This window comes from Aythya marila (genome assembly GCF_965140915.1).
Source record: "Aythya marila genome assembly, chromosome: 1".
Classification (NCBI taxonomy): domain Eukaryota; kingdom Metazoa; phylum Chordata; class Aves; order Anseriformes; family Anatidae; genus Aythya; species Aythya marila.
Window position 1 is genome coordinate 69234315 of NC_139042.1, and position 22699 is coordinate 69257013.

The 22699-nt window shown below is 41.4% G+C and overlaps 1 protein-coding gene across 1 annotated transcript in view; it reads right to left on the bottom strand.

Annotated features, from left to right (window-relative positions):
• The window catches only part of GABRB3 (gamma-aminobutyric acid type A receptor subunit beta3), a 123103-nt gene extending 103646 nt beyond the window's left edge, over window positions 1-19457 (bottom strand). The window contains exons 1-3 of the mRNA XM_082760508.1: window positions 19331-19457; window positions 19127-19218; window positions 18927-18994 (exon numbers count right to left, since the gene is read on the bottom strand). Of these exons, the coding sequence (XP_082616634.1) occupies window positions 18927-18994; window positions 19127-19218; window positions 19331-19410 (240 nt within the window). The 5' untranslated portion in view covers window positions 19411-19457. The remainder of the gene's footprint in view (window positions 1-18926; window positions 18995-19126; window positions 19219-19330) is intronic.
• Between the last annotated feature and the right edge of the window lie 3242 nt (window positions 19458-22699).

Consider the following 22699-nt stretch of genomic DNA (forward strand, 5'->3'; position numbering starts at 1 on the left):
AAGCAATAAACAAATAAGCATATCTATGCAATAAATTGATTTCAAGCAGAAATTTGATAGAGCATGTCATGGTATGTGGTGACAGAGCAAATGATGTGCTCATCATGTGCTAAAATGCTAGTGTTACATGTGCAGTCTAAAGTAATGGTGAAGACAGGAACAAGAAAGCTCAGGCTTCAATATGCTTCTGCAGTCCTGGAGCTAGTTGTCATTGCCACTACATGGTATCAAGTAAGTGCAGGCTATTCTAAGACTTTATTTTCCAACTTGTACTAAAGAGATTCAGCAGGCACAGCTATGCCAGGAATTCTTACAAAAGCAGCTATATTTTGCTGGGAGCACTTATCAAAATATTAAGTAGATTGCAATAGTGCTGTAGTTCCACACTGCTGAAAAGTATTATGGCATCAAAATTACCCTTCTTTGTTTTTCCAAAATATATTGATTTTGACAAAATATCATTTAGAAAAAAACCTGAAGTGTTTGAAAAAAAATTATAAAACCCCTTTTGACTGATCCCAAGAAGGATTTTTAAAATATGTTCCACTGAAAATATATATATATTTTTTTCTTCGATTCTAGGCCAGATCATATGTTTTAATAATAAACATGCCATTAGGTGTACAGTCTGGTTTCCACACAGCTCTCTGAATTAATGGTTTATATCTGGACATGGCCTCAAGAGAAGACTGTGCATCCCAGGAAGTCCATTACTTCTTGCCCTCCTCTCCTACTCTCCAGACTTCTTTTGGAAGGCTTCTACAAGGGTTCTGCATACCATGCAAGATTAAGGACTCTAATTCCTTGAAAGGTGTGTTCTGCCTGTTGTCTGCATCTTCGATCGCAGCAGGAATCCATGCTGCACTCTGGCAACTCACAGCTATGGTTAAGGATGGGTGGAGAACGTATAGGCACTCAGGACTTCTCTTACACCATCTGATCAGCAAGTTTTGGCAAACTAGTCTTGAAATACTGTGAAATAACCCACAAGAGAAGAAATTGAGCAGTTCACAGCATCACAACAGAATGAAAAAACTGCTGAGAGGATTAGCTTCTCCCTTTGTCTGCCTGCTCTCTGTTCTCCTCTTGTTTTTTATCATACCTTAGGCTACAGTGATTGACTTACCTGGAAAAAATCTATACTAGTTCCAGTGAAAGAGATGCTGAGGTGAAGAAAACGAGGAAGCACATGCTGAGCAGTTAAAACCATGTGTCAATGAAAGGTCTGCATGTGTAGCAGGAACCATAGGTGGTGTCTGATCTGTGACACCTGGGATCTCATTGCCAGCTCCAGGAAAATGGTGCATGCCTATGGGTGCCATACCTCAAGAACACACTGGCCACAGGAGAAATATCCTGACATTCACCTTTTTATGATGTAAATAAAAATTACATAGTCCATCTCAGGACATGCAATATTTAATGCTGATCTCTAATTGATTTTCTGCCCTAGATTTCATGACAATTTCATTCTGAACCTTTGTCTTATTGAAAAGGGAGTAGTCATAAGTTCTTGAAAGAATACCCATCTCTGCTCTCAGTTCCCATTCTGCATTAAAAATACAGATTTCAACAGCTTTCAAATTGCACTACAGTTTATTTTTTTAAAGTTCATTTAAGTCATCAGAAACTCTCCTCTCGGGGCTTACACAATCCCATCCCTTATATCACAGAAGCCAATATTGTAGGCAAAAGGAGCTTGAAGAAAAGTAGTCTCAGACATAAATTAATCCATGACTGACTATCCAAAGACATTTGGATTTTCTCTTCTTGAATTCACAATAACATAATTCAGACATTGCTTCACAAAGATTTTTGAGGACTAGTGCAGCTGAAAGCAAATGAACTGCTGCTTTGAGATTTCTGAAATGGAAGGGTTTAGGGGAGAGTTTAGTTTTTCCCCTTTAAAATTGCAGACACACATGATACTTTACATTGAAGCTTTCTAGTATTCACAGAAAACAGTTGATGAAAACAAACAACTTCCAGAAATATGAATGAATGATAGAAGGGAAATTTCACTGATTAACACTGGAGAGCTTTAGGGATTTAATGAACACTACCAGCAACTATGATGACATGCACTACAACAACATCCTCTAAAAAGTATGATCTACAAGGACAAATGTAACCAAAAACTGCATATATAGATATCCCTCATTTAGGAAATATCCTTTAGCTTAAATATTAAGACACCAACTGCAACTAGGTATTTCTGAACTGGAAAACATTGGGTCTGGAATATTTTACCAGGGAAGTATCACTTTTTATGCTATTTGTTAGACATCTGCTACTAGCCACAGTCAGAGATGTGATACTGGGCTGAGAGACATTTGGTATGAGCTGATACAGCAATTCTTACATCTGTTTACCCTTGCTTCTCATAAGCAGCAGAGAAATGAGAATAAAGATGAAGATATAACTTCAGAGCTAGTTGTTAATTAAGTGATGACTAAACAACACATCAGATGGGGATGTGCTTCAGTGTCCCAAAATGAAATGACAATCCATTCCAAAAATGGGATTCAGCTGGGCCTTGAGTTACCTATATTAGCACTGCAGTCCAAATCAGGAACGTGTTTCTGATGCGAATCTTCCTACTGTTCTGCCTTACCATGCTTTGGCTCATGCTGCAAAGCTGTTTGGCAGCACATAAACTTTCCGCCTTTTGGATGGCTCCAAACCAGAATTGCCCTCCATAAGTACACCTAAAGCTCCAAGGATAAATTGCTGTGTGGTCCACTGAACCAAAGCAGAACTACTATTACGACAGTGCACTCCCAACAAAGGCATTTAATGCAGACATTGGGCATCCAGCTTCATTCTGCAGACCTGCACCTGTTGTGCTGCACTGTGCTAGCCTTTGTGATCAAAAACTGGAATGGATCTCCTAAATGATGGAGGACACGCTTCCCCTCTTTTCTGTGGCCCCATATCATAAGAGTATTTAATTCCTATAGACAGAGCTTTGAGACCTACCAATGAAAAGCAATTTCAACAATTATCTCGAATGCATGGTTAATACTACATTCTGGTAATCCATTCACTTACAGACTCACAGCATGGTACCTTGCCTGTGTAAACCTTTTCCCTGCACACATATCGCTTGTCAGTCTGTTTCCTAACAAACAGAAGCATTTGGATATACCTCAAACTGCACAAACCCTCTAGACAGTGTTAGCAGCTCCAAGGCCAGCCTATGGAGATTACATGCAGTCCCATCAGCTTCATGCAGAAAAGGCATTTTTTAATGGAAATCTTACAGATAAACAGAGATCTCAGAGGGTTTTATTCTCCACTGCCATATTCCCAAGATGATAGCTTACAACTTTTTGTTTACAAATCCTGCAAAACAATTCTACACAGGATTAAAAACAAATACCTGGCCTGACTAGCACACATCAAACAAATGTTTACCTATGTTTATAGTAATTTTCTCCCTCATCTCTCAAGCACTCCTAATATTGAATTGTTCTTTGGAGCACTGCAAGGGACAGTGAAGGGAACTTCATGCCACAGAAAGGCTGTGATGGTGCCAAGGATGAGAAGCATGTGGGCAACAAACCTACAGAGTGGCCAGGCAAGGCCAGCTGTGGAGGGGCAACCTGACCCTCTAGCAGCAATTATTGGTCCACAGTCCCGCAGAAAAAATATCTTTAGGTAAAGCTGACCTGCAAACATCACTGGAGCCACAGCTTTTTGCACAGAAAACCATGGATAATTTTTACCTGCTCTTGATTTAATTCCAGCTTAGAATTCACCTTCCTTGAGAAGTTCAAGTGTCAAGACTTAGTGAGGGTGTTCACTAAGGCTTCATGCAGTACAGCTGGTACCTCCGGTACCAAAAAAGAGCTGAATTTATTATGCCTACAGGTCATGATATACATTCTCAAAGAGATTCAGTGGCCAGGTCTCTACCATTGAATTAAACATGACCAGAATACCAAACATGTTCTCTGGCACCAAAGCCATCTGGCAAGAACAACTCGAGTCTGTACTATTAAGCTTTCTCACCCTCCAGAAAAGGGATGCTGGACACTACCTGTGTGCCAGAACCCATCTCTGGCTGGCCCTAGCTCCTGAGCAGCACCTGGGACATGCTCAGGAGGCCAAAGCCAAGTGAGAAAGCACTCCAACAACTTATTGGTAGAGCTGGTTTGAGTTTCAGTACTCAGGAACCTTTTCCAAAGCTGTTCAGTGTACCCACATAGAGTAGGCTGTTCACACAGGTGTCCACACAGGGGTGTTCCACGCCATGTTTGTGGAAGCTGATGGAGAAAGCTGGCAGTTGCGGTATAACAGAAGAAACAGAGGCACACAGGTCCAAGAAATTCTGGTCCCAGGGATAATTTCTGCAGTCTGGCAGTAACAGTTAAGCTGTAAAGTCTTTAATAATTTCTTTGGGATGTACAGTAACTCTAAAGGACACTGAGCCTCTGGAGATTAGTGAATAATTAATAAAACAGTTTTTCTCCCTTTTTATCAGTGGCTACAGTTTGTTTATTCCCATAAAGGGAAACCAAGGGAAAAAATGGTGTTGGACCTGCTGGTAGATAGAAGACATTAAGCTAAACATTTTTATTTTTTTAAATTCAGTTTCAATATTTTTCACTGGGAGTTTTGCTTTAAAAGAATTAAGAAAATGATGCTTTGAAAATGTACTGATTGGGTCTTCACCAGATGGAGTTTCCAGTCTAAGCAGCTGAAGGGAAAAATGGGAAAAGTTGTCTTAAATCAGCTTCTTGTTCTTCTTCATTCTGAAGTGGCCAGACCGGGACAGCTCCTGGCATGAACTGCACCAGCATAAGGACCACATAAACATAACAGAATCATAGGGGTTGGAAGGGACCTTCAGAGATCATCAGGTCCGACTCCCCCTGACAAAGCAGGTTCCCTAGAGCAGGCTGCCCAGGTAGGCGTCCAGATGGGCCTTGAATATCTCCAGAAAAGGAGACTCCACAACCTCCCTGGGCAGCCTGTTCCAGTGCTCTGTCATCCTCACTGTGAAGTTCTTTCACATGTTGGCGCAGAACTTCCTGGGCTCCATTTTGTGGCCATTGCCTCTTGTCATGACCCTGCCCAGTCAACTCCACCTCCAATACACCACATAGCACAACAAATTTGTCCTCTGCTGGTCCTGACAAGTGTCTCTCCAAACACTACCTAGTGGGAAGTTAAAAAAAAAAAAAAAAAAAAAAAAAGTATTTTCAGGATTTAGACTTACAATTGCATATAATTCTTCTGCTTTTAACATGGTCACCAGTACTCAGAAAGCTATGGTCCTAGTTTTTTGAGGAACTTACACAAGATGGACTGCATGGCCACTTCAAAGCACCTAGTAATTCAATCTATGATACTTAGTATTAACCATTTCAGTCTTGATTTAAAGATTTGTGTATCTGTAACTTTGGAGCCATCACAGGAAGACACAATGGAATAAGTCTGCAGTCAGATATACCATTAGTGCTGGATTGCTTTGCTTCTGTCAACCTGTGTGACAACTGACAGATATGGGACACTACCGAAATTGTATGAAATAGCCAAATTTGACGCTGTGTTTTCCCTGGAAAGAAGAGGCAAATGTGTCGCTCAGAAGTCTAATGTGACATAATATGCCAAAATAGTCTACTCTGGAGTTTTTTTTCAGTCAATTGCTAAAATAAGTGTTCTGCAGGAATACTTAATACATGCTTTTTATCAGGTGGAGACTAGAGCTCCTTGTGAGTAACTACCTATTTACCAATGCTTTCTGTGGAAAACAAGAAATGTACTCTGTCTCTTCTGAGCAATGATAACCAAATTAAATCAAATTTTCACTGAACTACAGTCTCACAGCAATCCAAAAATTTAACAAGACCTGCCACACACACACCTGCCTTCCTTGTGTTCCCTAGGTTTGTTGGAGAAATACTCACAACTGATAGAACGGCACAATGAACAGGCAGATGTAAACCAGAGATTTTTTTTCACAAAAGTTTTGTCACTCTATTCTTTCAATGTTATTTATCCCTTTTTATACTTATTTATGTGGCACACTCATCTGTTAATCAAGTAAAAATAACCAAAAACATAAAACACAGCAAAACTGCATCACTAAATATAAGCACTTTCTGTTTTCAAAGAACCAAACAGGCCTGTATTGAGAGCCACAACACACTAGTGTTGTGTAGTTAAAGAGACATAGAAAATGATCAGCAGCTGAGAGATGAGGCAAGAAAGCCCTCCTGTAGGAATGGGCATTTTGAAGAATATGAAAAAGCCTAAGTGGCACTGAGTTGGGTGTGCTGCAAGAACTGGTGAAAAAATGCCATACTTCTGACAAAAAGATGACTAGGCAGTAATAGACATGAAGATTCAGCAAGAGACAACAGGGAGAAAAAGATGGGAGCAGAAGAACAGGGAGAAGAAGGAGGAAATAAAGCAGAAGTCTCAGGAGAAGCTAGGACAAAATATGGTTTCTGCGATAGATGGCCACAATTTAATGACAGATTGACACTGACACTTTCATCTTTTGATTGCCTTCATCAACACTACATCTAGTCAATTTTTCATACCCATTACTTCTATGTATCTGAAGATTTATCGCTCATCTTTGAAAGACAGTATTTCATTTTGTGTCCTCTAGAAGCAATTAAATAAATCCATCTTCTAAATCTTCAGCATTGTTACTGCATTATTGCTGCGTTTTAATTGAATTCCTCACAAATGATCTTCCATTAAGTATTGATTCATTGTAACATTTGGTTTCAGGTTTGCTTTGATTTCATTATCATGAAGGTGGTCACAATAAGGTACTAGTGTGTAAAAAGGCGTATGGAAATCAGCAATGCCACAGAGAGCAGCGTGAAGATGATGCTCTGTAGATGTTGTAATCAAACAGCATAGAGTATTGCAATAGATTTTATAACTAATTTATTGTCATGCCAAGCAGTAGCAAGCATGTGCTGTAGTCAAGCTCAGAAAGACTTTCTAATTACATGCCAGAAAATAGAAAGCTACATTCATACTTAGTTTAATTCGGCAGTGTTTCCAGGGAGAGGGAGGGATCTGTCTTTCCCAATTCAGGTTTCTTTTTTAGATTGTGCACCTTAGGAAAAGAACTAGAAAAATAATGATCACAAAAATTCAACCTCCTGCTTTAAAGCACAATAGACGTAGATAATCAAGAGTCAAGGGAGAGTAGAAGGAAAATTGCAAAAGATTCATACAAGGAGTCACATGAGGTTTGGTCACTTTCTTGAACTATTCAAAAAAATCGTTCAGGGACTTTTAGTGAAAAGTACTAATAAATGACTATGACTTCTGTCTTAAAGACTGCTGTTCAGTTAGCACCAGTAGTCAAATTAAAAGGAACCTGAGTTGAATAATTCTTTTTTTTTTTTTTCTCCACTCAAATCACTTTGCACATATAGAAACCTTTGTGCCAGCAGGTTACTTGACATTATACATTTGTCTCTGTGGGTAATTAGAGCAATATAAGGCAATATTATAAATGAGATCCTTTTAGATGTGACTAATGAAGGAAAGGGATAATATCACAACTGTTAGGGGTAGATGATCTCTTTAGGAAGGCTAAGCAAAAGGTATCTTCTTCAGGGACTGAAAAATATCTTTTTAAATGTAAAAATAAATAAATACTTCATTGATGGATAACAGGATTACTTTATGCAAACTTCTGGTTTCCCTCTCCAAATGACAGCATCAGCATGCAATTCAGAGGGCACCTCACACCACATAAATGGGTATGCCGGGAAAGACATACCATTTCAACCTTGATGCAGTACTTTACAGTCAGGTTAATAATATATGAGCATGCGACTAAAGTGAGTCTACTGGAAAGATAAGCTGATCAACTATCTTAAATGCATTTTCTAATTCACTGCCCATCCTTTTCTTCATTTTTTTTTCTGTCCACTTAAGAGGGAGGGTTTATAAAAAGAATTGGAGGCAGCTCATCAACATTTTTTAAATGGCTAATCTATTCCCAAACTAACTCAACTATTTTTCAGAAGAAAAAAAAAAAAAAAAAAAAAAAAAAAAGATGGAAGAAATGCCAAAGGAGACACCACTTTTTGATTAAAAGGAAATGAAACATCCCTCCTTAAAATTGATTTCTCTTAATCACCTCTCGTTCATCACACAAACATGCAGGTGCTGCTAACTACTTCTCTTCACATTTCATAGGTTTTTATTACTCAAGGACAAACTGCTTTCTCTGAGACACAAAGCCCAGATGAAGCTCAGTCCATCTTCTGTAAGCCACTAACTTGCACCTGCATTCCTTCAGTTTGCATTAATGAAGACAGGTCAGTACCCTCCACAGAAACCCTCCATGGAAAGACCGTATCCACCCAAACCGAGGTGAACATCTCCATCTGGTTTAAGCGCATGTTAAGTGCCCAGCACAGACAGCTCAGATCCCACCTCAAGCCCTTTCCTCTACACATTGCTAGCTACTGCTCATCTACCTGCTTTCTGCTGTGTAATGCAGATTAACGCAGAGCATTATGAAAAATCAGTGCAAATGGGTATGAAGACAAGCAAGACCAAAAGGCAGAACTGATCCCTGATAAACAAGTTTGCGACAACAGTTTTCTAATGCACAGGGAGTTATTTGTCCACATGCTACCTTTAGGAACACATTACCAGGGAGGAACAAAGAGCTCAGACAGCAAGACAGAGATGAGAGGACATGCAGGTGGCATTCACGCCAACTGCTTCCAGAAACCAAAGACAGGCATTTGGCCTAAGCCATGTTCCCCGTTCCCTGTACAAAGAATGCAAAGAAGCAAGCTCTCCACAACAAGTTGTCTTCTAATGCTGCCACTGACAGCCAGATAGGATGCATCCTCCTCTGGAATCACTTCTCTTCCACTACAAAGGATGACTTAGATAATTTTGCAGGGATGCAATGAACTGCATTTTTTGGATATATCTAACCTAGGGAAGCCAGCGAGGGAGTTCTCTGGTCTCAGGGACGAGAGGCATGGCATTGCACAGCCTGTTCCTGTGTGGATGAACTGACTGACTTCACAGAACAAGTAGCTGCACCCAGGCTGCCTGCTGGGAATGGACCTAGCCTGCACTGATCTCTGGAGAGGACCTAAGCACCATGTGAGGAAACACCAAGCCAAAACCGTGCTAATGTTTTAACAGATCATGAATGCATGTCAGACCTCAAGCAACGAGCTCGTGCATTGAAGTCTTGGCATTTTTTGAGACTAGCAAGAGTGGCAGCTCTTAAATCTAGCAGATTTGTAGCTCACAGTCTTCTTCCAGGAAAAAATTTTTAGTCATATCTATTCTGCAAGTCCAGAAAACATTCTGCTACACAAAATTACAGTTGGTTTGGGAGATGTTTTTGTTATTCAAACAGAAAGTCTGTTTTACCTGTTTGGGAAAAGCTTAGAAAGGCCATGTGTCATTATCTGAATAGCCTAAGAGGTCAGAAGCTACAGCTAACCACTTCTGCTGCAGAGAAACATATCCATATCATTGTGTTATGTTACCAAAAAAAAAAAGGGCTTAAGTTCATCTTCTGTATCTGTAATGAATAATAAGACTTACTGTATTACTCAGTCCTCCCATCTTGAGTTGGTGCATTTTAAAACTCCATATTTAAGTCTATTTTATTATCTCTTAATTTTAATTTTAAAATTTCATTGCATTTTTAAAGCTACAGTAGCATAGAAACCACCAAGAAACCCTGCTATCTGCTCACAGAATTATTTTTGGTTAAGCAGAAAAATGTTTCCACTGGTTTACATCTTAGTATTCTAATTAGATTTGATTTCTCACTCTTCCAGACTTACCTCCCCATTAAAAATGGGAGAAGGACTCAGATCCTGAAAAGGCTCTGCAACAGCCCAGTCCTAAGGAGTGGAGGGCCATGCCCAACAGAGCTCACATAGCGCACGAACTGCATTACACCCACAGCATTTGATGTTGCACCTAAGCAATGAGATCCCTGCTCAGCCCATGATGAATAAAAAAGCATCTAGATGGAAGATGTTAAAACATCTTTGTGATCAGCAAACATCCACGTTTGACTCAAGAATATGCTCTTCAAGTATCAGCAGGGTTAACAGACCAGCACAGAACGATAGCAGGGCTATCCTACATCTCAATTAAAAGCTCACAGGATGAGTTACTTTTAATCGCATGGATTTGAGCTTGCTTTTAAAGGTTATCATCCGTGTCCTACACGTATTTTAATTCAGGATGTGCACGGAGTCTACATGAAATACCCTCAGTAGTTTAAACTAGGCACAGAATTTTATGTGGCTCTTAACCTGCTGGGCAGTATTATTTGCTGCTGCTGAAGATCAGCTATGTACCACTTCAGTACACCCTCCACTTACCTTCAAAAAGACTGGATAAGGAAGAACAACAGGCTGAATTCCTCTCAACAGTAACTAAATGCTGAGCATCTATCCTAGGACAATCAAATCTGGTTGTCTCCCCCACCACCTCCCTGCTAGTACTTCCAGACAGGCACCATCTTACGCCCCCCTCTGTTAGGGGCAGCTCCAACGGGACGCTGTACAACCCATGTAGAGATGTGAAAAACAAGTCCTGCAACCTAGCTCCCCCTGACACAACTACCTGGTACTGAGCTCTGTGCTGGCTTCACTTAACAGCTTCCAGAAACTGTACTAGCTGCACCACAAGCACCCCGGCATCTCTGCAGAGCGCTGTGCTGTGCCGTGGAGACATACCCATGAACTAATGAAAATTCAACATTCATATTAGTATAAAGAAAAAAGTCATTAACTGCTACTGAGCTGCCAATTACCCAGTGTAACTGCAGACCTCCCAGCACAGCTGTTCTACCTTCCCTCTCTGCTGCATGCAATATTAGATTCATATTGCAGGTTACATTAACACAGCAACCTGTAACTGGTTTCTAACTGCTAAGAGAACAAATTATTTTGCCAAAATTATTGGTTCAAATCTGTAATAGTGAATAATGAATTAGACATGCCTAGACTTAGGAATTTTTTCATTGCAATCTCAATAGTTATAAGGAACTGTGAAATTCAATTACAAATACTAAATGAACTCTCCTTTTGAAATGATTTCTCTTCCAGCTATTTTTTTTTTAAATGAGTGTGTCATAGGGGAGAAAAACGAAAGTTTGTCCTGGACAAGCTAAAACCCCTAATGGAAACTTAGTATTACCCAACCTCTTCCACAGAAAGTTTTTATTCTCTTTCAATGTTAATGGATTGCACTTGATATTACATCAGTTAGAAATGTTTATATAATCAAACCCATATTAAAATGAAAGTTGTGATGAAAAGTGTATTACTAAAGGATCCTAATTCTCTGGTTATGCTTAAAGAATTGCTCTCTCTGACTCAGGAAATCTCAAATCACGAATTAGAGGAGGTCAAAAGCATGCACTAGAGAAGTATTAACACACATTTATTCTTCCCTGAGTGTCCCTTACCAGTCAGCAACACAGTCAGGATACTTGGCCAGATGGACCTTTAGTCAGATGCGCCATGGGATGTTCTTATGTTTGCTGTTGTCTTCTGCCAAGCATGAGATTGTCTGCAATGCCTTTATGAAACTGCTAAGCTTTCTGTATGACTACACTCAATATGAATAAGGATTCAGTGCATGAATAAAGATCTTCATATAAATATCACGCTTTTCTTTCTCTACCTCTTTCTGTCTTCAAAGGAATGGAAGAAATGCTAGACATAATGGGTATAAATCCGTAAAGCTTCTTTGAATTTTCAACTCCCATAACCTAATTGAATGACTTCTTCATCACTTGGCCATTCAGTAAGGCTGTCAACAGAATTAAAAAAATCACTTATGGTTATATGCATGGAAGTCATAATCTCATACTCTTTTTTTTTTTTTTTTGCCTTTACAACATATTTTAAAGAATATACATTCAACACCTGTTACAATCAGTGCCAAGATACTGAGAACATGATGAAGCTATGCATACATTGGTAACTAATGACACCTCAGATGGCCTGCCACACCCCTACAACAGTTGCATATTATTACAAATGGCTTCTGGGAGACTCCTGGTATTCTAAAGCACCAGCATAAGACTGACAAGGGCATCTGAAAACGCATGAAGACAAGCTTGTGTGTGCAACTCAGAGGCACCTACCCTATCAGAAATACTTAAATTGGAGCACAGATTCACAGAAATACAGTGCTGGAAGAGATCTCAAAGCCTAACTCTTCTAGAAGCAAGAGCAACACCATCAAAGAGGTATTTTTCTGGTCTCTTCCTAAAAATCTGCAACAAAGATGGTACAACAAAGCAGCTGGCTGAAAAATAATCTGAAATGAATTAATTTCTTCAAGTGTTACTCCTATTGGTTCTAAATTGGAATTGATCATCACCCTCTCACCATCAGCTTCCTACATACTAGGAAATGTATGCCCTTTCTCCATTCTATTTTTCAGTGCCAAACAAACCCATTTACTTCAACATTGCCACATACACACTGCTTTCTAATTACTTTAATTAGACACATTTGTTTCCCTCTCTTGTATCTCCTGTTCATTAACATCTCCCTGAAAAACAGTGCAGAAACACTGGACACAGCGTTCCTGCTCAGCCTTCACCAATAGCAGACAGAGAAACTCATGTCTTGTGAGTAACACTCCTATTCATGTACCTGAAAACAAGATGCGTCTGTTTTCAGACTTGGATTAACTTTTTCCACTTACTTTAGACTCTAGTTCAGCAAAGCCTCCACATCCTCTTTTTTTTTTTTGCCTTGCTGCCTATCCAATCTTTTCTCTTTTTAATAACTGATTCTTCCTTTCTTACAAAACATAGCACTTTGTGCTTGCCACTAATAATACATTCTTTATATAGAACCATTCCTCTTATTTGTAAAGATCGTTGTGAATTCATTTTTTGTCCCCTGAAATGTTTGCAAGTATTCCAGGTTGATATCATTGCAGATCATATCTATCATGCAAGTCAGGATGATTCAACATTAGCAACTGGATTTAGCCTTTAAAAAGCCCTTGTCACCCTCCAGCAACATTAACTATCCCCTGGTTTCTCCAAAACCAGGTATTTCTTCTCCTTCACAGTCAGAACCCTACATACCACAGCAGCCACTTTCCCAGAAGCTTATCACCAATTTCCTTGGCCAAACAGGAGTCATACTTCTATCACACCATCCACAAGCACTTCCCCCTCTGTCAGCAAGAGCTAGGGAACATCCAGGAGTGAACAGATACAGAGAAGCACGCTGGGCAAGTCCATGGACACTCTGTGAGAGAAGAAAAATGCATGCAACCAAGAGAGAGGATTAGAAGGACGGATGTTCTTCTTGCCAGTTGGCAACTAGAGGGCAGGTAACCTGCTGAGATAGGCTGTTCTCCTCAAGCAGTACCCGTTGCTGCTGCCTCCTAGCTGTCTTGCTGGCTCATCACCAGCACAGTGACACCAGTCTGCAAGGTTATGCTGGCCTCAAGATATGCTTTCCTGCTTGGGCAGGGTTTCTTTTTGGTTGTTCTTTTTTTTCTTTGTTTCCACCTTGTATGATCTATCCAATACATATATATAGATCATATAAATAATTTTTTTCATGTATATCATATCTACTCACTATGGTCTGCTAGTCTCCCTATGGAAATTAAATTATAAAATAACATTTCAAAACATATAAAATTATATATTCTATTTTAAAATCTTGTGCTTTACTATAAGCATTGCACACATGAATCTTCTAGCTAGAAAACTTGTTTGTAATAGCCACGATTACACTCTATTATTACAACTCAATTTCTCCATCTGAATCTTCAAAGCAAAATACGCCACAAATCAGTCATAATTTCCTGCATGAGGTAACTTTGATATTCTGCTTGCAAAGTATTCAGAAGGTAGATGTACATGGCAGGAAATACAGGTTATGTTTATGATAGAAAACGGAGGTTACGTTTCACCGTGCCTAGCACTGTGGCTGCCCGAAGACTCGGTGTCTGCCTCCATCTCCTGATTCTTGAAGGAACCTGGATGATGAGCTTGGGATGTGCAGCCTAAGGGCTGGAATTCCCTAATAAGGAAATAATTCACTTACCTAAATGTGGCTGTCTGGTGCTGTTTTGGATGCTCTGGATTGTGTAAAAACATTTGCATAGGGCTGGAAGGTACAGCACAAGACCTATAGGAGTCTTGTACCCTTCTGGACAGGTAGTCAGAGTCCGAAATGGATACCTTGGGGAATTTCAAATATTTAGGAAGTACTATTTAAGTGTCCTCTTTATTTTAAGCTAAATAGATCTCCATTGGCTGTATTGACAAGATAAGACAATTGTTTAAACTTCAGCAGCTGGTATGACATCCAACACAGCTGCACAGAGCATGCAGACGTGACACAGAACTTATGAATTGGAAATTGGAGGGCAAGTATGATGCATGAGAGGCAGAATGACAATAGACACCTTTGCCTAAGCAGACAAATTCTGTCCTACATCTCCATTAACTACAGTCCCAGAGCGTACCAATTCAGCTCACATTTAGAAAACTAATTGTATACAGTTGTTCAGTTTACATGAACTGAGTCACACCCTATTTTTCAGGCATCTAAAGAAAGACTAGACAAGTCTCAGCAATGGAAGCATGAAGGTTCAGTGTCTCCAGTACTTCAGGTGAAGTATGAATTAATTCACCTAGAAATAATTCTTTATGCATTGCTATCTAAGGAACATAGGCAGTATTTGTCCTAAGTAAGAACGTCAGTTGACCTTAAAGCAGCAAGTAAAACACAGTTTGTCAGAAAAATGTCAAAATTGCTTAGAAAATAGCAGGCACCCTATGGAGTCCATATGTGTACTTGAAGTTTTATATTGGAACATATGTAAAAATAAAAAATTACAGTGCTAGCATAGAACAGATTACATCTTTTTCAGAAACAACAACTCATAAGCTTTATGATCTGACTTTATGTCAAACTAATTTTCTTAGTACAGTATTCTCAAAAACAGCAGGAGGACGATATAGCCAATGATGCCTCCTGGGTTTTCCTGGTTTAATTTTATTGAAATTAGAGCTTTTGAAAAACCCTTGATCAACAGCTCTGAAGTCCCCTGTATGCACAAAGAGAATGCAGAGAGCAGTTTAGTGAGTAGTAGCACAAGATTCCTTGCTTTCAGGAGATCACACTATTTTCTGCAAAACATTATCTCTAAGGAGAAAGGTTTATTTTTGTACTGATCCCCTCATTTTCTCTATCCACTTTATAGCTTTATCTCCCATAAGCTATAAACCACATCCTAAAATGGTGGGGAAATGAAAGCACAGCACCTTAGTCTTCCAGCTACAATGATGAGTTTAAAGAGGGGGTTTTTGGGATAATCAATGTATTGATTATTTAACTTCTTAGGGATAAAACGCTATGGAAGTATTTGGCTGTTTGGAAATTATATGTCTGGAACTAACACATTTGATTCGCAGACCAAATGTTGAACAACGATGAAAAAAACAGACTATAAAAAATCAGTAATTGTGGATGTAGTCTTATCAGAAACAGGTTGACAGACTAGTAAAAAGCATAAAAACTCTCTTTCAATTTGCCAAAAAACCAAAGAAAACATTCCTCCAAAACAGAGAAAGTACAGAACACAATCAACCAAAATCATGTAAAATTATGTATCATAAAGCTAAACTCTTGTAATAAGACAACTGTAATCTTCAGTACTCTTATTTGGTAAAAAGCATTTATAGTATTTTCTCAGTATTATTCTGGTATTATCGATTAGTATTTTGTTTAGAGATATACATTAACGTACAATTTACATGCACTTACAGTAGTTTTAAATGCAATTATTGTAGGTATGCACAAAAACAAGTAGATGGTTAAGTACCCAATTTCAGGTAAATTTTGTGAAATAGGCAAATAATCATGTGAAAGCATGCATAACTATAATAGGGAAATAAAGCACTTATGGATATATATATGTATATTTACACATATTTATACTTGCAGGTCATTAACAGACTGCAGCCCTTCCTAGAAAAATGCGCTTCGTACATTCAACTTGATTAATCTATTGTTGATACCACATATGTAAAAGTATAAGCATGAAAGCATATTATTTTTACTTCATAAATATTTTGTATTTTCAGTATGATGTAAATAGTATGGTCAAGTAACAATAAAGCTCCTCGATGTTTTCAAGATGTTATGAAATCAAATAGAAACTGCTGATTTAAAACTTTGCAGTAAAACAATCTGATACTTGCATCAGTTCTCTTGATCCAGATTAGCGTTACAGCACCATAAGTAAAGAAAAATGTTAACTTTTCCATGTAACCTAAGTATGATGTATATTACTATTCAATTCATCTCTTCTAAAGGATAGCTGGAGGTAACCTGGACTTATGGAGAGTAAAGGACTTCCAGTAATTTTCAACAGGAAGACCAAAAATACACAAATAATTTTTTAAACCATTGGAAAGTGAAGTGAATACCTAGTAACTGAAGATTCATTAAGAATAAGGCTACAGTTTGATTAAAAATAGAAGAGTATGACACAAGCTGTAATTCTTATTACAAAGAATTGTCATCATATCACTGAAAGCTACATTACAGGCTGCCTAGAAGGCAGTACAATAAAACTTGCTGTAATAACTTTTTATTTATATTCATAAAATTGAAGAATGTTAATTCCCTGGTTATTTTATTTTTAATATAGAGATGAATTTTAACAAGCTAATTTATAAAAGGTTACATCAATGTCTAGATTTAAATCAAAGGAATTAATGTCCATGCTACCACAGTTCAGAGAGATTCTTGTAAGACATTTCAATAGTTAATGAGGCTAAAGGTCGAAGCTAAAAATATCTGCTTGGCACTAAGTAGAAGAATATGTCAAAGATTAAAAGTTTCATTGGTAACTTGCGTGAAGTTCACCAGACACACCTCAGGTCTTCAAACTAGCAGTGACTTTTTTTCCCCTCCAAAGTACTATCTTAAAATGTAAGCTTTAGCAATTCTTAAAAGCTCCTTCTTTTCTTCCTTATTCACTGCTTCTTGATATTTACACAAGAATCTTTGCAGATGAGTATGAAATTACCTGAATAACTGAAATTAATCAATTCAGACAGTGCTTGAGTACAGCACTGTCTGAGTTTAGTCAAAGAAGACTTCTTTCCAAGACATAAGCGACAAGACCAACTGCAAGTCCAGCTGTAGTTCACCAACCAGATGCCGTTTCTGCTCATTTTTTCCTGAAGTAAATACGTACAGTTTTTGTACCAACAATACTTCAGTACTTCCTTTCAGAAACAGTTCTTTGTTTCTGTTGGAAGATCAGGATTACTCTTTTTTACACTTTGCCTTGCCCCATTAGAGGACATAGAAGGAAACTCTTCATTTCTTTAATTCTCTGCCAAGTCATGGGAAACAGCGAGCACTAACTTGTACCCCTGCTAGAAACTAAAGCAAGTACTGGGCTGGCTCACCTGTCCTCTCGAGGAGCTCCTGTCTCATTTAAGATCTAAATGCTCAGTCTAGCAGCATAACAAGCAGCATATGTAATTTTTCCTCATATCCCTGCTACAGTGGGTTGGACAAATTATTTAAATGTAACAGGCTTTCCCATAGCTGAAAAAAAAAAAAAAAATCACTGCATATCCTGTCGTTTTCTTTCACATCTTGGTCTGTTTTTCATATTTACTGCCAATGCAGCACTTCACACATAGAGAATGTTGTATATAAATTCAATTTGTAATTCACTGCTTTGCTAAGAATGAAGCATAGCCAAAGGTGGGAAGGTTGCAGTGGGAACAGTGAAGTCAGACTTTTGAATTACTCTTCAAGGACTCAGCTTTCATTTTATTGCGAAGCAATGCTACAGGTACAGGAGAGCCTGTGGAATATAAGAGATGTCCCTGCTGCTGCCTGAATTTGCAGGAAGCCTAAAACAAACTCTTACAAACGAGAGCTACCTCAATTGCCCCTCCTAAATGAGTATACAGGAGGATGTTGGTGGCGCTTTAACCGTAAACAGGCTGTATGTCTACATAAAACATCTGTAAAAGATCAGAAACACAGCAAAAAGTTTCTATCTCAGCATTTTGGGTAAAGCAGGGGAAGGATGGGGCAGAATTAAGTAAAACACACAGATCACCTACAAAACCAGGCTCTGTCAGCTTGTAACACTGCAACAATGCGTTGAAGGGGGGGGTACAGCTGGTGTTAGCATCATTAATTACTGAAAAATAGCTCGGCTTTTTAATGTACAGGATTATTTGTAATGACATAGACGTAGCTACAGAAACACAGCGTAGCCCGCTCGTTTTACTAAAAAAAAAAAAAAACCACGCTAGGTTTGCTAAAGGAAGGCTAGGAGGAAGAACCCGAGACCGAGGAGGAACGGGGAATTTGCTCAGAAACGCTCGGAAACTCCACCTGGGATTAAGGATCAGGACAAGAAATGGCAAACCCACCTGCCGACGCCTGCCCACCCAGCCGCGCTGCCTCGGGGGCCGGGCTGCAGCAAGGCACTGAACGCACGCCGGTCCCTCGGTCAACCCGACAGCCCCCGAAAAACCACTCGGAGGAGCAAAAAGCGAGATGCCTCCCAAGTGCAGCCCCGTCCTGGTGCTCTCAGCATCGCTCCCCGGTGCTCGGGTGAGAGCTTGGCCGCCGCCGAGACCCTTTTTTTTTTTTTTTTTTTTTTTCCGCTTTTCGCCCTCCCCGAGAAGCCCGGACTGTACGGGCGGCCGCTGCCAGCCCCAGCCCCGCTCTGCTCGCACCGAGAGGGGAAGGAGCGAAATCCGAAAAAGCGAGTCCTACAGGGATGGAAAGTTTGGAGACCGCGAGGGGCTGCACTCAGCACCCGGCCGGGCTCGACCTGCCCGGGCAGAGCGGCGGTGAACGGGGGGGAGAAGGGGAGGGGGGAGGACGGGCACCCCCTCACTCACTCACCATGTTGACCTCGGAAACCATGTCGATGCTGGCGATGTCGATGTTCATCCCGACGCAGACGGGCGGACCTGCGGGCAGAGCACACTCGGTCAGCCGGGGAGCCGAGCTGAGCCGAGCCGAGCCGAGCCGAGCCGGGCCGGGCCGGGCAGCCCCGGGACAAAACGGGGGGGATGAGGGAAGCGGCGGCCGGTGCCACTCACCTCCGAAATCCGGGCGGAGGCGGATGTCGTAGCCCTTCAGCAGTTTATCCACAGTTTCTTTCACGAAGGACATGTTGCCGGGATCGTTCACACTGTGGGGGCGAGAGAGACGGGGGAGGCAGGGGCCGGGGTTGGGGAGCGGGGCGGGGGGCAGAGCCCATCCATCAGCGCGGTCCCCCGCCGCCGGGGCACGCTGCCTCCTACCTCTGGGCGCAGCAGACCACGGCCACCAGGACGGGAGCGGAGAAGATCCCGAAGATCCTGCCTCCCCCAAAGCCCCACATCCCTCCTCCCCGGGCTCCCTCCGCGCAGCAGCAGCAGCAGCAGCAGCCGCCGCCGCCACCGCCGCGATCCGGCTGCCCCGGCTGCCGCTGAGGAAGAGGCGGAGGCGACAGTCCCCCGTTCTCCCCCCCACCCCACCCCGCCCTCCCACCCCAAAAAAAAGCCCCCACCCCCGCCCCGACACCGCAGCAGCCGCCCGCGCCCACCCCGCGGCCGCCGAGCCCCGGAGGAAGCCGCCCTCCGCCGGTGCCCTCCCGCCTGCCGGGAGAGGAGAGGAGGGGAGGGGAGGGCGCCGCGGGGAGGGGGGGCTCGCCGGGGACGGCGGGGACAGCTCCCCAGGCACCCCTCGAGCACCGGGGCTGGCAGCCGGGGCAACCCGCGGCGCCCCCTGAGAGCCCCCCCCCCACATCATGGCCACCCCCCGCCCCATCATGGCCACCCCCCCTCACATCACGGCCACCCCACTGCCCTGTCATAGCCACCCCGTGAGGCCGGGGGCGAGGGGGCAGCCGCCCTCCGCCGCCTCTCAGGTGGCCGCAGCCCCTCAGGAGCAAACGCTCCGGGCCTCCAAGGGGGTGCCAGGGGCACGGGGGTGTCCCCCGACATGGCAGGGGGACGTGTGGGGGTACCCGGCCTGTCAGGTGGCTGTCGCCGTGTGTCTACTGAGAGCCGAACCCGCCGGCTCCCAGTCTTCGTTAATTACCCCGGGGTAATGAAGGGAGACGGCCCCGTGCCAAAGAGGCGTGCTGCGGGGGCTGCCCGCTGACTGTGGGGTTGCCTGCGAGGCTCTGGGTGCTCCTGGTGAAATGCTAGTTGGGGTGGAGGCAGCGCAGTTGTTGTTATTGTTAACCTCCTTCCAGGTTAATTAGGCCTTTCAGCAGGACTAATTGGCGTGGAAACAGAAGCACGCTGACTTGGCTATATTGCTTTCGGCTCCAGAGCCAGCTCTTTGTCAATGCCAATACAGGGACCTCTCTGCCATGCCCTACCGGCAGCGTAAACAGATCCCTAGCCAGATCCGGGTTCTGGTTACACCGCGATCGGTGGGCTCCAATTTATCCCAGAGCACAAAATTTTACTAGGCAAGGGGGGGAAAACAATACATTTTTTTTTGCACTTCTTCTCTTACAACCTGTTATACTTTCTACATCTCTTCTTCCCTCAGAGAAACTGCAAGGAAGAGGACAGACACTTGAGGAATGCTGCGTTTTTGTGTAAGGGTGAGAAAGCACGGGCAGCTTTTTGTGTCTCCCCCAACAAATTATTGAGAAGAAAGAGGAGTGCAGTCCATGTTGTATGTACTGGCCTGCAATTAATAAGAAACCTACAAAAAAAGGGGAGAGCAGGCCCAGCTTTAAAAACAATGAAAAAACATATAGGCCATGAGGAAAAATGTGGAGGAACTGACTGTTGCCAAATCTGATTTCATTATAAGTTGTTGGGTTTTGTTGTTGTTGTTTTGTGTGTTTGTTTTGTTTTGTTTGTTTTTTACAGTGCCGTAATTACTATGATTACAAAGTAGGTGAAATCGTATCTTTTATTTGAAAACTTGAGTCGTGACATGAAGTATACCTGACTCAGGGGCTCAAACATTAAACACGTGTATGTACATACATAACTGATTTGAGGAACCTGGATCATTTTTTTGTTGTTGTTGTTTCTTCATTTTTAATACTATGGGATGGGCAGTCCTGAATACTAGATCTTTCAAAGTCTTCAGAGAAAGTGAAGTTAGGGAAGGGTACCAACCCATTTCTGTCTCCCTAAATGCCGGAAGAGAACATTAACACCAATGAAAATATTTCTTACAAAGAATTTAATGTGATTTAAAAGTGTATTTGAACACTAATAACTTTTCTTAAATAGGATGTCAGTTTTATAACAGAAATAAAATATTTTAGAGAACAGTACTTCTGATTAATGCACTATTCTGGTACTTTGAAAACACATCTGAGGTATGAATGAATCAAAAGTGATGTAGAGTCTGACATTTTATCACTTCATTTAAGTATTTATCTTCCTGAGCTTTCAAAGCAATTGTTTCTATGTGTTTGTGGGTATTTTAAAGATAACCCAGACTGGAGCTGATGGGACAGGAAAGTAGCTAGGGGGGTTTGGAGCATTTATTCTTTGGGATTTTGAATTCAGTTAGGCTTAGCAATAGCTGAATGACATTACAAATGAGAAATTTAGAATGAATTTCATGAAAGGTAAAAATCATCTTGACTTCTCTGTACATGTGACATTTACTGTGAAAATGGCACTTCAGGTTTTGCGCACAGAGAAGACTCAGAACACATCTTCTGTAGCACCAGTCTGGAGGTGAGGCTCAGACAAGCTCCATGGAGCACAGAGTATTTAAGGAAATGATGGATGCAAAGATTTTTGGAGAGCTGTTTAATGTGGTCAGTAGGAAGAAAAAGGCACGGAAATAGGTTCCTTGTTCTGCCCCAAAATTCACCACCCTTACTCTATTCCTGGAATTAAGCTCCTAAACTTTTCCTTTCAAAAAGCAAGAAGCTTATTTCAAAACAAGTCAGGAAGGAGTCTGGCTACTTTTATTCAGAAAAACAAAGCACCCAGTCAGAGCATGCAGGTGCTAGGTCCAAGAACAGCTGAGGACGTGTCTCCTGAGATCAGCCTGAGCTGCAGGACATCAGGGTAAGGTTTTCTCTTTTGAAATGGTTTACTTTACAGCAAATACTTAAATAAGTGAGGGGGAAAGAGTTAACATGAGTTTGTGGCCTACTGGTTTGGCTGTTATCTATAAAGTCCCATTGTTTCATAATCAAGTAATTCATGAACTAATTACTGGATAAAATAAATGGAACCTGATTCTCTGCTTCCCTTAGCCACAATCATAACTCATTCTTACTCTTGCTCTTTTTCTAACATACAGTCTTTCTGTTCCAGCAAAACTCTTCCTGTAAAAGATAAGACTTCAAATGTTGTAGTTCAGGGACTAAAATTGATCATGGTTTCTGCTGCAGTGAGTGTTCTAGCCTTTAGGCCACTGGACAGTTAAGATCTATGCTCCTGATCAAATTTTGATCAATAAGGCAAGCATGGTAATACTGTTTTCTTCCTTGGCATTGCCAATATTGGTAAAGGATGCTTCAAAAAATTGATTAAGTCTAATCTGCAAAGGCAAGCATTATGTGTGGAGGAGCAAAAGGACTGCCCTTGGGCTGATGCAAATACATGTGGAAGAGTACACCTGCCAGGCCTGGATGTGAAAGAAATCCTTGGGTTGAGTGGGGTTGCAATGGATTCCTTGGCTGTGCCGGTGTT